The sequence below is a fragment of the Chiloscyllium plagiosum genome, unplaced genomic scaffold (genome assembly GCF_037043375.1).
Source record: "Chiloscyllium plagiosum isolate Xiang-an unplaced genomic scaffold, Cpla_swu_hap1 HiC_scaffold_22, whole genome shotgun sequence".
Taxonomy (NCBI): Eukaryota; Metazoa; Chordata; class Chondrichthyes; order Orectolobiformes; family Hemiscylliidae; genus Chiloscyllium; species Chiloscyllium plagiosum.
In genome coordinates, this window is record NW_028270160.1 from 20,674,670 (window position 1) to 20,693,618 (window position 18,949).

Here is an 18,949-nt window from a genome sequence, read left to right on the forward strand (position 1 = left end):
AAGAGGATTCTGACCCTGATTTGAGACACTTTGTTCAATGGGTTTTGAAGGCAAAATGTTAAAGCATAGAATGTTCCTGAATCTGTTTTCAGATGTTCTGGCATGTGTGATCATGTAATCATGCATGCTGCCTCTGAACTTTAGCAGACATTGCTTGCTCAGGAAATACAATCTTGGGATGTTCTTTCAATCACTCCTTCAAAACAACAAATATGTTTTACCCTGAACTCATGTAGAGGGTTTTCTTTTTCATAAATAGGAAAGATCAGCTGGAAGGTTTGTTCATAGCAAGCTTATCTCTAACCCTGCTTGTTCTTAGGAGTCTTCTCTCCAACTCCAAATAAAATAAGAACCTTTCCAGATCTAATGCAAATCAAGCAGTTAAAACCAGTTCTGTGATCCCTAGGGAGCCTTGTTTAAAAAAAAACTCCAATGTCCACAGTGAACATTCAATTACCTCTTCAAAGAAACCACTCCGAGTATGTTCATAATACATGAAATGAGTTCCTTTTCCTGCCATCCTTTGAAACTTAAGTCACTTAAACAACATTAAATAGTAAGCACGTATAACACACTTTTCACTGTACCTTGGTACACGTGACAGGAATAAATCAAATCAAATTATAACAATAGTAATTGTCTGGCACAAATGTAACTTTTCTCTTATCAACCTAAGCCTGAATGTTGCCCAGGTCTTGCTGCATTGGGACAAGGAATGCTTAGGTATCTGAGGAATCACAAATAGTGCTGAACCTTGTACAATAATTGGCAACCATCCCTACGTCTGTCCTTACAATGGAGAGAAGATCATAAACAAAGCAGTTGAAGATGGTTAGACCTAGGCTACTACCTTAAGGAATTTCTGTAGTGATGTCCTGTGATGTAAAAAAATTGAACTCCAATGACCATAACTATCTTCCTTTTTGCTAGTTGTGACTCTAAACAGTGAAGAGTTCTCACCCTGCTTTTTATTAACTCTGGTTTTGGTAGTGCTCCTTGATGCCATTGTCAGTGCAAATCTGCCTTGATATCAAGGGCAATCACTCTCAACTTACCTCTTGAGTTCAGCTCTTTCATCTACTCTTGGACCAAGCCTATAAAGTGGTAAGGAGCTGAGGAACCATTTTGACCCTAAATTAAGTTTCAGTGAGCATGTTATTCCTTTGTAAGTGCTTGATAGCATGATTGAGTTTTCCCACAACTCTGAAAATCTTTTCTCTTCAGATAATTATCCAATTCCTTCTTGAAAGCCCCAATTAAATCTGGCTCTGCCACACTCAGGTATGCATTCCAGATCCTAGTCACTTGCTGTGTAATTTTTATTTCCTGATGTCTCTTTTGCTTCTTTTGTCAATCACTTGAAATCAATGTCCTCTGATTTTCAATCTGTCACTGAAACAATTCCTTTTTTATCTACTAAATCCAGACCACTCATCAAAACTCTTCTTAATCTTCTTTTCTTCAAGGACAACAGCCCTAGCTTGTCCACTTATATCCACATAAGTGAAGTTTCTATCCCCTGGAACCATTTTTTTGTGAATCATTTCTTGCCTTTTACATTTTTCCTAAAGTGTGGTGCCTAGAAATGGAGGCAGTACTCCAGTTGAGGGTGACCAATGTTTTCTACAGATTTTTCATAACATTCTTGTTTTTGTGTTCTATGTTCCTATTTATCAAGCCCAAGGTCCTGTCGGCTTTATTAATCACTCTTACTATCTTCAATGGCTTGCACATATATACCCACCAGGTCTCCCTGTTCCTACACCTCCTTTCGAATTTTATGATACAGGAATGTGTCTACATAAACCTTCTAAAAAATATAATAGTTACAAAAGTTTTTAAAATTAAACACAAGTTGTTTTTATACATAAATACATGAGTTTTTTTTATTTCAAAAGTTTAACTGTATATTGTATATTACAATTACAGACATTCTTCATTGGACTATAATGCTAACGCCATTTGGCATCTGAATTCTGGTAAACTCGAACTCTTTAATGATTTAGATATTTCTGGCATGCAACACATTTCCTTCCAGAGTTCCGCTATACATTCAATTTAAAACCATGACATGAAACAATCTTTTAGTTTTGATTACAAAGGAAAACAATATCCAGCAGCCAAACATATGGGGTAAACATTATAACTGTTATCTGTCTTCTCTGATCAATGCCCTGCCTTTCAAGACTTCAAGTTGAAGAAAAAGGACATAGACCTGCCAAGTTTACTGCATGCAACAGTATATATCAATAATATGAGCAAACGGTGTAACACCAACGCTACAATGAGTTTCTTAAATAACATCTCTCTTAGAAAATTGCAAAGTCAAGGAAAATTAAAGGCGAAGTATTAGTCTTATGCTACCCATGTGTTTGCCTTGTCCTCGAGAAATGCAAGTCGAAACTCAGGCATTCACTGAGTATAATTTGGAACTATAATGGTCAGAAAATCATATTCATATTCTTCAACATACATACTGCCTAACAGGAATCAGAAAGTCAGAAAAGCGTTCTTCTAGTTTAAGTATTCCAGGTCACAGAGAAGTAATGCTGAACATTTTTGCCTCATTTTACAGCTTTCCAAAGACTGTGCGTACAGCAAGGATTCTCAACTAGGGGATCCACAAGTAAAAGTCTAGATTAGAGTGGTGTTGGAAAAGCACAGCCGGTCAGGCAGCATCCAAGGAGCAGGAAAATCAATGTTTCGGGCAAAAACCCTTCATCAGGACTGGCCGAAACGTCGATTTTCCTGCTCCTCAGATGCTGCCTGACCGGCTGTGCTTTTCCAGCACCACTCTAATCTAGACTTTGATTTTCAGCATCTGCAGTCCTCCTTTATGCCTGGTCCACAAGTAAAATGCAAGGGGTCCAAAATAGAGGTGTGAGTAGCAGGAGATAGGGGGAGAGAAAGAGCTGTGAATATCCTTGCACCATTTGTGAAGTTTCCTCCTCCTGACACCTGAATACCTCCTCCTCCTTAACAGCCTAGGTTTCTACCTTCAATGCACGAACGTTAAGCTAAAAGACTGGGAACCAGTTTGCTCAGCATTTCCTTGCTCTCTCACCAAGTACGGGACTCCCATGTTCCCTCCTGTAGCAGATGGTAGTGACGAGAATTAATCTTATGAAGTAGTCAATAGTGATGATGACAGATCATAATTCTGGATCACATACAGATATCTTGAATTTCTAATGACATGTTACTTTTTAAAGAAAATATATAGTCAAAAATTACTAAACATAGTTTAGTAATTGCCAGGAAAGGCTATGTGGATTATCCCCAGCCTCAAGCGAAACTAAGGAATGGATGTAAATTTATTTGCTAAGCTGGAACCTCAACCTGAGCTACAAATCTTCTCCAAATTGTGGAATGTCAAATTTAATGGGCACTAAAGAAGCTTCAAAGAGAATGACTTCATGGGGAGAAATGCACTGCAAATTGAACAATAATTAGCTGTGAGTTAACACAGACTGCACATGATGGGAGAAAAAAAAGAGTAATCTGGGCAAGAAATCTGTTTGTGTTTATCCCCTTTCAAGAAAACACAATAACAGGCGTTTGACCCTGGTCTGGGCACTAGTGGGCAAAAGATTTGTGCTGTGAGAGTCCCGTTAAAGAAAACGAAGTCATCACTGATTGCAGAACAGAAAAAATTAAGTTTTTTTTTGCTTTGTTCACAGAATGTAGCACTGCATTTTCAAAAAAAATGCCCCATTTAGTTTTTGAGTACTAAAAACAAAAACAACTGTTAAGGTCTTTAATGAATTCTTATTACAGAAAAAGAACTGTGTTGTGATACTAGGCTCCATTAAATTTCAGCATCATGAGCAAAATATTTATAATGCCCGGTTCAGAGGCTTCATATGGATTTTTCCACTTGCCATGCAGCTTTATCTGATCTGCCAACGTCATATCAATTTGTCACCAATTGTTTTTAGTTATGATCTGTGGGCTACTAACCACTGAAAAGTAGATTCCAAATTACCATATTATTTCACATACAGAGGATTACATATGTCTCAGAAACAGACCATTTGGCCCAATCAGTCTACCTAATCTTTATGTTCCATGCAAATCACTTTGCTGTTTCCTCTATTAATGCCATGAATGCCATCATCATATACCCCTATTCCCTTACAGAATCAGAGTCATACAGCATAGAAACAGGCCCTACAGCCCAACATGTCTATGCCAACAAACACCAAACTACATACCCCCATTTACCTGCATGTGATCCATAGCCTACTATGTCCTAATTCAGATGCTTTTTGGGTGGCACAGTGGCTCACAATGCTGCCTCACAATGCCAGGAACCCAGGTTTGATTCTAGCCTTGGGTGACTGTGTGGAGATTGCACTTTCTCTCCGTGTCTGCCTGAGTTTCCTCCAGGTCCTCCAGTTTCCTCTCATAGTCCAAGATATGTAGGTAAGGTAGATTGGCCATGTTAAATTTCTCTGTAGATTCTAGGTGGCTAGGTGGGTTAGCTATGATAAATGATGCCTTAGGAGGATGGGGTAAAGGGCCGGACCTAGACAGGATGCTTTTCAGAAGGTCGGTGCAGATTTGATGGGCTGAATTACCTTTCTTCACTGTAGGAGTTCTATGATTCTAAATATTGTGAGAGTACCTATGTTCCTAGGCTCTCAGGCAGTGCATTCCATATTTCTACCATCCTGCAGGTGAAATATCTTTTTTTTTCTCAGATTTCCTCTGAACTACTCACTCCTCTCATCTTAGACACTCCTTTAGAATGGGGATGATGATGAATTTCTTCAGCCAGAGTGTAGTGAATCTGTGCAACTCATTGCTACAGACGACTGTGGAGGCCACATCATTAAGTGGATTTAAGACAGAAATAGATACATTCTTGACTTGTTAGGATATCAAAAGGTTACAGGGAGAAGGCAGGAGAATGGGAATGAGAAATATATCAACTATGATAAAATGGCAGAGCAAACTTGATGGGCTGAAAGGCCTAATTCTGCTCTTATATTATGGTCTTAAACTTGTGTTCTCTGGTGTTAGACACATCTGCCATGGGGAAAAGATTCTCAACATCTACCCTGTCTGTACCTCTCATAATTTTGTATATCTCAATCAGCTTCCCCTCGGCCTCCTTTGCTCCAAGGAAAACAAACCCAGCTTATCCAATCTCTCCTCATTTCTGAGGTTATCATCCCCGGCAATATCCAAGTGAATCTTCTCTGCACCCTCTCCAGTGTAACCAAAACCTCTCCAATATGCTTGGTTAGCTTACAATGTTACAACACAAAGACAGACAGCCAAATCAAATCGGCCTCCCTACTCCTGTATTCACAACAGAGTGAAGTTAAAATAATCAAGGATGCTCAATTGCCCCAATAGTTCCTAACCAAACTTGAAGAACTGATACTAGACAGCCAGTTTCAGATTAAAGAAAATAATATTTCATTATTAGTACAATACCTTCAGCTGAGTAAAGTTAAACAGCAAGGTAATCTAATTAATATCAGTGATTTAAACATAAAATGTTCTTTGATTCTAGCCCCTACTCATCCATAAACACATACTGACATGGGATAAATGAAAAGAAAAATAAAAGAGATGTAACTGGTCAGTTCAATTAATTTCTAGTATTCAAGGGATTGTATCTTGCTTGATTTCTGAAGACATTGTTCCATTAGGCTCTGAGGAATAGTCACTTACTTCCTATAACTGGGATTCTATTCTCTGAACTTTCAATAAGTTGGCAATGGGAGGAAAACCAGAGAGCAACCAAACCTACATCCAGTAGCTCTCACAGCCACAATTCTTCTGACAAAAAGAAAATAGTTCAAACTTTGTTCTTGTTTCCGCTCTTTTTCAACATTCTCTTTGTTAGACTGGCTAGCACTGACCTCGCGCTGATGGCCCCTATTATCATCCAAACATCTGCCAACATTTGAGCATAATGCATATCTGAAGCCAAAATGTCTACAGTGTTCTTTGAACAAGAATCAACCTGGAAATAATTTCCAACCCAGTTCTTATGAACAAATATTAGTTTGTTTGTTCTTCCTTTTCAAATAAAAATAAATCTGCTGCCCATAATCCAAAGGTCATCTTTAACTCTTTGCTCACAGTGTTCTAACAACTCTGAAATACATTTGTAATTTTCTCTTCATCCATTCCCGAGTTGCACATTCTCAACAGTCTGCGTAAAGAAATTTATTTGAACTTCATGACTATTTTTGCTTTTATTGATGCCTCCTTGCAAGAGTAATCATTGTCGCTGTATCCACTATATTGAAACCTCTAGTACCTCCAGCAGATCACCTCTTTAGTCCTCGTACCTCCTCCTACTCACCACAATCCCAGCATCCTCCCCGACCAAAGTAAAGACATTTAACGTGTTAATTCTTTCCTGATTTGCATGTTCTTGTATAACTTTCATCTCTGTATCATTTCTCCTAGCTCTGTTATTTTTTTCTAATAGGGAATGGTTTAAATGGGAACTAACTAAAGGTTCTTTAAAAGTCGAACATAATTTTCCTCCTTTTCAATTTCATCCCTTTAGATAAACTTTGCATTCGAACATAATTTTCCTCCTTTTCAATTCCATCCCTTTAGATAAACTTTGCATTCGATTTGCTTTCATGGCCATGCTAACCTGGAGCTCAACCTTGAGTACATTAGTGACTTTTTACTCCAAGATTCCTTCATTCCTCCACCCCAACTAGATTAGCAACTACCAAGTAATATGTAGCTTTCCTATTCTAAAATTCCTTCCAATATATACAACCATAAGAATGAGAAACAGGAGTAGGCCGTTTGGCCCCTCGAGCCTACTCCATCAGTCAATAGAATCATGGCTGATTCAACATTCCTCATATCTAGTTTCCTGCCCTTTCTCTATAACCCCTAATTTTCCTACTGATTCAGAATCTATCTATCTATCTATCTCAGTCTTAAATGTACACAAGGACACTGTCCTCATAACTTTCTGTGGTTTCAAAGACTCAAAACTCTCTGAAAGAAATTCCTCTTCATCGTAATTGACCCTCCCTTTATTCTGAGACCATGTCCTCTGTTCTAGACTCTCCCATGAAGGGAACCATCCTCTTTGTATTTACTCTGTCAAATCTCTTAAGAATCTGATATGTTTCAATTAGATCACTTCTCATTCTTCTAAACTCCAGTGAGTACAGTCCAAATCTATCTAATCTTTGCTCATAAGACAATCTGCCAATATCAGGGATCTCCCTAAATTAATTTAATAAGGAGCCTATGTTCACTTTGACTACCTTGACCTTGCTCTTCCTTTGGGGAGAAAGTGAGGTCTGCAGATGCTGGAGATCAGAGCTGAAAATGTGTTGCTGGAAAAGCGCAGCAGGTCAGGCAGCATCCAGGGAACAGGAGAATCGACGTTTCGGGCATAAGCCCTTCTTCAGGGCCCTTCTCCTGAAGAAGGGCTTATGCCCGAAACGTCGATTCTCCTGTTCCCTGGATGCTGCCTGACCTGCTGCGCTGTTCCAGCAACACATTTTCAGCTCCTGCTCTTCCTTTGTACAAATTTAAGGAAGCTCTTGTACTTTATTTGGTCTGGTCGTTTATTTTCTCTGATATTATTATCTTTTTCGTTTTCCTTTGCTGGAGTCTTAATTTATCCCAGTCGTCAGGGCTATCACTGACTTTGACCTCCTTATATGCTTTTTTTTTCAACTTAATGTGCTCCTTAACTTTCTTCGTTAGCCATGGTTGGTTTAACTGTCTCTAGAATCTTTCCTCCTTACTGGGATATATTTTTGCTGACAGTCATAAATTATTGCTTGCTTACTGTCATTCCTGATAATTAATCTGCCCAGTTCATTTTAGCTACGTCTACCCTTACTTCATTGTAATTTCCTCTATTTAACTTAAACATATTTGTTGCCAACCCAAGCTTCTCTCCCTGGAACTGAATAATAAATTTGATCATGTTATGATTACTACTTTCTAGGGGTCATTTGATCAGAGGTCATTTATTAAGCCTGCCTCATGATCCATTACCAGATCCAAGAAAGCCTACTCCCTGGTTGGTTCCATGATGTGTATTAATCCAAGCTGGACTGTGGGAGGAAACCGGAGCACCCGGAAGAAACCCACGCAGACACGGGGAGAATGTGCAAACTCCACACAGTCAGTCGCCTGAGGCGGGAATTGAACCCGGGTCTCTGGCGCTGTGAGGCAGCAGTGCTAACCACTGTGCCACCGTGCCGCCCCCTTTCCTTGCTGCTTTTTACCTCAATGGAAGCGCACTCTACTTCATCTAAGCCTAGATCATCTCTCACAACTATCCTCATCTCATTTCTTATTAAAAGTGCTATCCCAACACCTTTTCCAATTCTCCTGTCTCTCCAAAAGGTCAAATATTCCTGAATGTTAAGTTCCCAGTTCTAATCTCCTTGTAACCATGTCTCCCAAGAGCTATGAGATCATATTCACTTACCTTGATTTGCGCTGTCAGTTTGTCTGCCTTATTCTGAATGCCTGTGCATTAAGATACAAAGCTTTCAAGTTTGTTCTCTTATTGAGTTTCCTTACAATTTCATTGTTCCTTAGTACAATATTACAATCACACATTCTGTCCCTTTTCGTTTTCTGGTGTTATGACATGGCGATGAACCCTTCTGTTAATTAAACCAAACACCCAGAAAAGCTCACCTCACCTCATAATCTGTTAAAATATGAGTGATAGAGAACTCCCAAATTCCACTATTTAAAGAAAATAATATCAATTTATTTTTAACACTAAAAGTGAATATTAAACAACAACTATTCACAACTCTAAGTGTCCCTTTCTCTTAACTGTTTATTGTCTGTCTCCAACTTTCTAACAATACGTTGTTCCATAACGACACTTATTAAATTACATCAACTTAATTTCAAAACCACACAGCAGCTGTCATCTTCGATGTCTTTCTTCTTTTGGCTGAAGATCTCCCTGGGTTGTTGTCTTTCTTTTTTCTGCGATTATGTTTCATGTGAAAAGGTACCTTTAATAGAGAGAGTTTCCTAATTTCTCAGATCTGCGTTGAAAGCAGTTGCTCCATCTCCAATTTTCAAAATGCCTGCCTTTTTTATATCTCCAACATCGGATCGTCTCTTTGGTTCGATATTGGCAAAACAATAAATACACACATGGTTGGGTTTTAGTATCCTGGGGAATAATTTAAACTGATTGGTTAAATTTGAACCATTGTCAAAACAGCAACCAACTCAGGTATCCATTTCATAGCCAAGTGTTACGTATTTTCAACTTTCCAGAGACTGAGACTGCTATCTAGTCATATCACAGATGCTTGGCAACTCTCAATTCAGAACAGCAATCACTCTCTCTTAAAGATACAGTACATGCCTTCAACTTTGCAACACTGGTAACAATTAACCCTATCACTAATCTGCAATCTTACTTCTCATGTACCTTTTGAGTTTCTAATTTTCCATGCAAATAACCAATGAATAGCCCCTCCCCTCCACATCTAAAAATTTAAAGCCCTACCTACACCCCTATGTGACTCTGGTCCCAACAAAATTCAGGTGCAGTCTGTCCCATCAGAACAGCTCCCTCTTTCCCCAGTACCGATGCCAATGTCCCATGAATTCAAACCCATTTCTCCCATGTCAATCTTTGAGCCACACACCTTGTTGATCCCATGCAAACTAAGCCATGACTCCTATAATATTCCAGAGATTATTAATTTTTGATTCTGCTTTGTAATTCACCTCCTGCTTGTTCATATTCCCTTAGCAGAACCTCTTTCCACCTGTATCGTTGGGGAAGCTACATGGACCACGACTACTAGATCCTTCCTATCCCATTCCAAGTTCCTCTGCAGCCCAGGTGAGATATCCTGAATCTGGCCAGCAGGCAGGCAACACAGCATTTGGGACTCTCTCTCCACACAGAAGTGTCTATTGCCATGACTATATGATCCTAGATTACCACTACATCTCTGTTTTCTAACTCCTCTTGAATGGCTCCCCCATTCTATGGTCTCATCCTTCCTACAGCCCCTGCTTGCACCCACACAGAAAGCAAGAATTTTAAACCTGTGAGACAAGTCCAAGGGCTGAGGCTTCTTCAGCACTACCTCCTGGATCCCTCTACCTGTCTCGCTGGTAATCATACCCTCCTGACACTGATCACTGACTTAATTCGAGATAGTTAATCTCAGAAATGCGATTGCCTCCTGAAACATAGCATCTAGGTAACTTTCCTCCTCCCTGATGTGTTGTAGTGTTCAAAGCTCAGACTCCAGCACATCAACTCTGAGCCAGAGTTCCTCAAGCAACCAACTGTTACCTACAACTGTTACCCAGAAATCATCAATCCATCCTAACTCATTTAGTAACTCCATTACTCCACATTCTCTGACTTGTTTATTAGTCTATTTTGAGGTACCTTATGAACCACAATGGGGTCCACCAACTCCCATATCATGCAAGTACAATACATTGGAGGGAGAAAGTGAGGATTGCAGATGCTGGAGAGTCAGAGTCTAAAAGTGTGGCGCTGGACAAGCAGAACAGGTCAGGTGCATCCAAGGAGCAGGAGAGTCAATGTTTCAAGTATAACTCCTTTTATGCCTGAAACATCGTCTCTCCTGCTCTTCAGTTGCTGCCTGACCTGCTGTGCTTTTCCAATGCCACACTTTTCGACAGGTACAATACATCACCTAGGCAAAAGTGAGGACTGCAGATGCTGGAAACCAGAGTTTACATCAGAGTGGTGCCGGAAAAGCACAGCAGGTCAGGCAGCATCCGAGGAGCAGGAAAATTGATATTTCGGGCAAAAGCCCTTCATCAAGAATGAAGGCAGGGAGGCTCCAGTGTGGAAAGATAAAAGGGGGGGGGGGGGGGGGGGAGAGGATGGAGAGAAGGTAGCAAAGAGTACAATAGGTGAATGAAGGTGGGGATGAAGGTAATAGGTCAGAAGGGAGGGTGGAGCGCTCCCTCCCACCCGACACCTTGAGGGAGAACGCCTCATTTTCCGCCTCATCCCAATTTGGTCTCAACAGCATATTTTGAAACTGTGCTTTTGATTCCCAAGTTCAAATTGTGAATGTAAATTGTGAACAAAAGTAGTCCTTATCTTGATATTTATGGCACGTGCATCCACCTTTTTGGCCCACCTACTGGCTCCCTTTTTATTCACTCTCTGCTCTCTGATTTGAACCCAGAAATCATCAATCCATTCTAACTCATGTCCATTACTCCACATTCTCTGACTTATTTATTAGTCTATTTTGAGGTTCCTTATCTGAACTTTTAAAAGTCAAATTAATAACAACTACTCAAATATCTATCTACTGCGTCCTCAAAATTTCCAACTGGTTCAGTCATAAAAGACTACCCCTGTTAAAATACATGCTATTATTCTATATTTCATTCCTAAATGTTTTTTTCTAGAATTTTTACAATTGGTGGTAAGATGATATTTGATATCAGATTTCATTATATTTTGGAGTTAAAAGAAATCCTTTCCAAAATCCATAATTTCAATGAACGTATGCTTCCTATAAACACTGTTCTTTCCTATGATGCAAATAGAATTTCTAATTTGTGAACTGGATATGCAATCTCCTCAGTTACTTAGTTCTCCAACACATTGGATAAATTGCACATTAAAATGAATTGCCATTCAGCCTCTTCATAAATCACTGTTGATAAATGTTCACACACTGTTGAAATGCTTTCACACTAATGAGATACACAGATGCATTACAGCTAATGCCTTACAACTACCCTTTTGCACAGTAAGACAATATACCATATCAATCATCTGGATTTTTTACAAAATTAATTATTCACATTCCTTCATTGCGCAGTAAATCACATAATATTGAACAATTGTGTAACTTTACCTAAAATACTGAAAAATTGAGTGAAATTAATTTTTTTTTCTCTCCAGGATACTATGATAAACATAAATTACACACCTTGCTTGTTGCTTGTACTGTTTTTCTGTTCCCAGGAGATTTTCTGAAAATTGTTGCAAATGCAGTTTTCTTCTTAATTTCAATGGGGTATTGGAAACCTTTGTAAAATAAGATGTATTCTGATGAGTGGTCACACCCTGAAATCTTCATCTATGTTTATCTTTCAGATTCTGGTTAACACGTTTCAATATTTCCAACATTTACTTAAAAATAAATCCTCAAATTAAATATTCTGGTGAGTACGAATTTCAGATTCAATAACAGCTGTGAGGCTTGCAGCATTCATCAAAACATTTGATGAGAGAAGGTAAAAAATATTATCAACAGTACAAAGCACATAGAAATAGTGCACAAAGAACTCTGAGATCCAGATTTAAATGTCAGGCTCAAGGCATGGTTATTTCTGAATTTATCACCATTGTTGATTAGTGCTGTTGGCAAGGGGGTGAGTGTGACATTTAGTGAAGGTTTGGTTTTAAGCAATGAGAATTCATCATAGCCGGTGCCTCCTAAACCCTTGCATACTGCTACAATACTTGTGAAAACTATAGGGGGGAGACTGCAGAAGTAGTTGCAGAGTAGAACTCCAGAAATCCAGATGAAGTATCCAGAAGGGGTGGCATGGTGGCTCAGTGGTTAGCACTGCTACCTCATAGCGGCAGTGACCCGGGTTTGATTCCAGCCTCGGGCGACTGTCTGTGTGGAGAGTTTGCACATACTCCCCGTGTCTGTGTGGGTTTCCTCTGGGTGCTCCGGTTTCCTTCCACAGTCCAAAGATGTGCAGATTAGGTGAATTGGTCATGCTAAATTGCCCATAGAATTAGCTGCCCTAGTCAGGGGTAAATAGGGGAATGGGTCTGGGTGGGTTACTGTTCAGAGGGTTGGTGTGGACTAGTTGGGCTGAAGGGCCTGTTTCCACACTGTAGGGAATCTAATCTAAATCACCAATAAGGTATAACAATGCAACTTATTGACCAATATTAGGCAGGTGAAAAGTCTTCTTTTTTGCTATGGAAAAATAGCACTTAAATGTGCATTGAGATGGTTCATGGGAAAATTGTAATGGAACAGTATATGCCACTGGTCTCTGGTAGTAACAGTTTCTATGCACCCTTCAAAAGGAGTGACATCACAATGACAGTGACTTTATGGAGCAATCGGAACTGTTTTTTCTAGTGCTGTAAAACAAATCGTTTTCCAAAAATGTGTCATCAGAATCACAAGCAGCATGTAAATTGGGATGAGAATGACTGGGAGGTGCTGATGTTGGACTGGGGTGTACAAAGTTAAAAATCACACAACACCAGGTTATAGTCCAACAGGTTTATTTGCAAGCACTAGCTTTCAGAGCATTGCTCCTTCATCAAGTGGCTTTCCGAAAGCTAGTGCTTCCAAATAAACCTGTTGGACAATAACCTAGTGTTGTTTGAACAAGCAGGAGGTGAATTACAAAGGGATGAGAACAGACCACTGTTATTTTTACAATCCTTACATAATTAATATTAAAAAGTAAAGGCGAATGAAGAGTATATTTATAAAACAAAAGTGGCTATTTGGTATTAAACTTAATTATTGACATCTTAGATGAACTGCAATACACCATTCATGTACTAGACCATCCAATGGAAGGGTAGCATCAATGATGAGGACAAACATTGATTAACATCACTCAGTTCCTATTAAAATCCAAGTGAGTGGTAATCATAGCCTCATATTCTACAATTTTACACATTATGGAGTGTAAAAAATTGTCATGACCACACCAAGTCTGTTTGCAGAGAGGTCTGCAAACTTGTACAGTCTGCTTAAACTACTTTTAGATGTTTTCTCATGTGTTCCAATTTAAAATAAGCAGCAGCAAAGCTTTAGTCTTAAAAAAAGATAAAGATTAGTTTAATAGATAAATGTTGCTGGAAGTGACGAAAAGAAGTGATATTTATTTGTTAAAATACGTATTTAAAGATTAAAAGTAACAATGTATAATGATATGCATAAGGATGAAAGTAACATCAGTCTTGTTATCGTTGCAGGCCAATTGCTTGAAGATTTTCCTATCAATGTGAAGGAGCTGAAAACATGAACTCATAATTCAATGACTACAAGAGATTCTGTACTTGAGTTGTTGCAGATTATCTATATTAGGTACACAGTAGGAAGAACAGGCTTTGGAAGAGACAGAGTGAAACAAACAGATTTCTCAATTCTCACTCTTTCTCTAGTTAGAGCAATTGCAGATTGCCTGGACGCTTTCCTCAAAATGGTGGTTAACTGCTTAAGAATAACCGCATCTCTTCCACTTCCCGCTCCTCCGCCCTTGAACCCCGCCCCTCCAACCGCATCTCTTCCACTTCCCGCTCCTCCGCCCTTGAACCCCGCCCCTCCAACCGCCACCAGGACAGAACCCCACTGGTCCTCACCTACCACCCCACCAATCTCCATGTACAGCGCATCATCCGCCGTCATTTCCGCTACCTCCAAACGGACCCCACCACCAAGGATATATTTCCCTCCCCTCCCCTATCAGCATTCCGTAAAGACCACTCCCTCCGTGACTCCCTCGTCAGATCCACACCCCCCACCAACCCAACCTCCACTCCCGGCACCTTCCCCTGCAACCGCAGGAGGTGCAAGACTTGCGCCCACACCTCCCCCCTCACCTCCCTCCAAGGCCCCAAAGGAAACTTCCATATCCGCCACAGATTCACCTGCACCTCCACACATATCATCTATTGCATCCTCTGCACCCGATGTGGCCTCCTCTATATTGGGGAGACAGGCCGGCTACTTGCAGAGCGTTTCAGAGAACACCTCTGGGACACCCGGACCAACCAACCCAACCACCCTGTAGCTCAACATTTCAATTTCCCCTCCCACTCCACCAAGGATATGCAGGTCTTTGGACTCCTCCATCGTCAGACCACAACAAAACAACGGTTGGAGGAAGAACGCCTCATCTTCCGGCTAGGAACCCTCCAACCACAAGGGATGAACTCGGATTTCACCAGTTTCCTCATTTCCCCTCCCCCCACCCTGTCTCAGTCAAATCCATCAAATTCAGCACCGCCTTCCTAACCTGAGATCTTCTTCCCGACCTCTCCGCCCCCACCCCAGTCTGACCTATCACCCTCACCTTGACCTCTTTCCACCTATCACATTTCCGACGCCCCTCTTCCCTACCTTTTATCTTAGCCTGCTGGACAAACTTTAAAAAAGCCTCATTCCTGAAGAAGGGCTTATGCCCGAAACGTCGATTCTCCTGTTCCCTGGATGCTGCCTGATTTGCTGCGCTTTTCCAGCAACACATTTCCAGCTCTGATCTCTAGCATCTGCAGACCTCACTTTCTCCTCTAAGAATAACCTTTCCCTTAGTGCTCCCCCTTTGCTGTGAACTCACTCTCACTGAGGCTGCTTTTTATAGGAAGATGGTTGTGATTGTTTGAGGTTGTTATAGATCAAGTACATCAGTGCAGGAGCTCCTCAGTGTAATGTTCTAGGCCCTACCATCTTCAGCTGCTCCATCAATGACTTTCCCTTGATTATAAGGTCAGATATGGGGATGTTCACCAATGATTGCATCATGTTCAACACCTTTCACAATGACTCATATACTGAAACAATCTATGTTTGCCAGGAGCATCCGGAATAAGGTGGGTGAACTTGCAGCATTGGGTTGGTACCTGGGACTTCAATATTGTGGCCATTTCGGAGACATGGATAAAGCAGGGACAGGAATGGTTGTTGCAGGTTCTGGGATTTAGATCTCTGTAAGAAAGAGAAAATGGTAAGGGGGGAGGCGTGGCATTGTTAGTCAAGGACAGTATTACAGTAGCAGAAAAGATGTTTGAAGACTTGTCTACTGAAGTAATATGGGCTGAGATTAGAAACAGGAAAGATCACCTGGATGGCAGTTTTCTATAGGCCTCTGAATGCTTCCAGAGAACTTGAGGGAAGGATAGCAAAGATGATTCTGGATAAGAGCAAGAGTAACAGTTTAGTTGTTATGGGGGACTTTAACTTTCCAAATATTGACTGGAAATGCTATAGTTCTAGTACTTTAGATGGGGCAGTTTTTGTCCAATGGTTTCTTGACACAATATGCAGACAAGCCAACTAGGGGCGAGGCCACATTGGACTTGGTACTGGATGATGATCCAGGCCAGGTGGTAGATTTAGAGGTAGGTGAACACTTTGGTGATTGTTCTCACAATTCGGTTATATTTACTTTAGCGATGGAATGGGATAGGTATATATCGCAGGGCAAGTTATTGCTAGGGGAAAGGTAATTATGATGCGAAAAGGCAAGATTTAGGATGCGTAGGATGGGGAAGGAAACTGCAGGGGATGGGCACAATTGAAATGTGGAGCTTATTCAAGGTACAGCTACTGAGTGTCTTTGATAAATATGCACCTGTCAGGCAGGGAGGGAATAGTTGAACGAGGGAGCCATTGAGCGAGGGACCCGTGGTTTACAAAATAAGTTGAATGTATTGTCAAGAAGAAGAAGAAGGCTTATGTTAGGATGAGAGTTACAGCGTTTGAGACTAACAAGTTAGCTGGGAAAGACCAAAAGAGAGAGCTAAGAAGAGCCGGGAGGGTACATGAAAAATTGCTGGCAGATAGGATCAAGGAAAACCCTAAGGCTTTCTATAGGTATATCAGGAATAGAAGAATGAATAGAATTGAGGTTCACAAGGAGGAGATATTAGCAATTCTGAAGAATGTGAAAATAGATAAGACCCCTGGGCCAGATGGGATTTATCCTGCGACTCTCCGGCAAGCCAGGGAGGAGATTGCAGAGTTTGGCTTTGATCTTTATGTTGTCATTGTCTACAGGAATAGTGCCAGAAGACTGGAAGATAGCAAATGTTGCTCTCTTGTTCAAGAAAGGGAGTACTGACAACCCTGGTAATTATAGACCAGTGAGCCTTACTTTGGTTGTGGGTATAGTGTTGGAAAAGCTTTTAGGAGATAGGATTTATAATCATCTAGAGAGGAATAAGTTGATTAGGGATAATCAATATGGTTTTGTGAAGGGTAGGTCGTGCCTCACAAACTTTATGAGTTCTTTGAGATGGTGACCAAACAGGTGAATGGGGGTAAATGTGGTGTATATGGATTTCAGTAAGGCAGTTGATAAGGTTCCCCACAGTAGGCTGTTGCACAAAATACGGAGGCATGGGATTGAGGGTGATTTAGTGGTTTGGATCAGAAATTAGCTAGCTGATAGAAGACAGGGCATGGAGGTTGATGGGAAATGTCCATCTTGGAGTTCCATTACTAGTGGTGTACCACAAGGATCTGTTTTGAGGCCACTGCTGTTTGTCATTTTTATAGATGACCTAGATGAGGCATAGAAAGATGGCTTAATAAATTTTCAGATCACACTAAGGTCGGTGGAGTTGTGGATGATGCTGAAGGGTGTTGCAAGTTACAGAAGGACATAGATAAGCTGCAGAGCTGGGCTGAGACGTGGCAAATGGAGCTTAATGGGGAAAAGTGTGAGGTGATTCACATTGGAAGGAGTAACAGGAATAAAAAGTACTGGGTTAATGGTAAGATCTTGGTAGTGTAGAAAAGCAGAGAGATCTCGGAGTCCATGTACATAGATTCCTGAAAATTGCCACCCACCTTGATAGGGTTGTTAAGAAGGCACATGGTGTGCTAACTTTTATTGCTAGAGAGATTGAGTTTTGGAGTCACGAGGTCATGTTGCAGCTGTACAAAACTCTGGTGCAGCCGCACTTGGAATATTGCATACAGTTCTGGTCACCACATTATAGAAAGGATGTGGAAGCTTTGTAAAAGATTTAGAGGAGATTACTAGGATATTGTCTGGTATGGAGGGAAGGTCTTATGAGGAAAGGCTGAGAGACTTGAGGCTGTTTTCATTTGAGAGAAGAATGTTGAGAGGTGACTTAATTGAGATATATATAATAAGAGGATTAGATAGGGTGGACAGTGAGAGCCTTTTTCCTTGGATGGTGATGGCTAGCATGAGGGACCATAGCTTTAAATTGAGGGGTGATAGGTATAGGACAGATGTCAGATGTCGTTTCTTTACTCAGAGAATAGTAGAGGCGTGGAACGCATTGCCTGCAACAGTAGTAGACTCACCAACTTTGCGGGCATTTAAATGGTCATTGGATAAACATATGGATGAAAATTGAATAGTGTAAGTTAGGTGGCTTCAGATTGGTTCCACAGGTCTATGCAACATCGAGGGCCAAAGGGCCTGTACTGCACTGTAGTGTTCTATGTTTAATCCAACAGGACCGAGGCTTGGGCTGACAAATGGCAAGTAACATTCATGCCTTACACACCGAAATGATTCTATGATTTTACTCACTCAAGTACCAGGCAACGACCATCTCCAATAAGAAACAATCTGCCCACCAGCCCTTGACATTCAATGATGTTATCATCACTGGATACCCCACTATCAACATCACAACGGTTGCTATTGACCAGAAACTCAACTGGACTCACCGCATAAACATGGTGGCTACAACAAGAACTGGCCAGAGGCTAGGAATACTGTGGCAAGTAACTTACCTCCTACTACCCAAAGCCTATTCATCATATATAAGGCGTAAGTCAGGAGTGTGATCGATATATCCCACTTTCCTCGATGGGTACAGCTCAATAACTTATAAGAACTCGACATCATCCAGGACAAAGAGCCCACTTGTTTAGCATCACATCCATAAGCATCCAAGTGTGTACTATCTGCAAGGTATGCTGCAGAAATTCACCAAAGATCCTGAGGCAGCATCTTCTAAACCACTTCCATCCAGAAAAACAAGGACAATAGATGGAAACACTATCATCTGCAAGTTCTCCTTCATGCCACTCACCAATCTGACTTGGAAATATATCACCAATCTTTTACTGGTGCTGGGTCAAAACATTGGTCAACCTATAGCTTGTGGACTGCAAGGGTTCAAGAAGGCAAGTCACCTGTATCTTCTCAAGGGCAACTAGTGGTGGGCAATAAATGCTGGCCACTCCGA

At 40.7% G+C, this 18,949-nt stretch overlaps 1 protein-coding gene across 4 annotated transcripts in view; it reads right to left on the minus strand.

Moving 5' to 3' along the window:
• Positions 1-18,949, minus strand: part of LOC122561234 (uncharacterized) — a 297,608-nt gene that overhangs the window by 219,176 nt on the left and 59,483 nt on the right. For all 4 annotated transcript variants that reach the window (XM_087998832.1, XM_087998834.1, XM_087998833.1 and 1 more), the window contains one exon: positions 11,940-12,037. In XM_087998832.1, the coding sequence (XP_087854958.1) occupies positions 11,940-12,037 (98 nt within the window). The remainder of the gene's footprint in view (positions 1-11,939; positions 12,038-18,949) is intronic.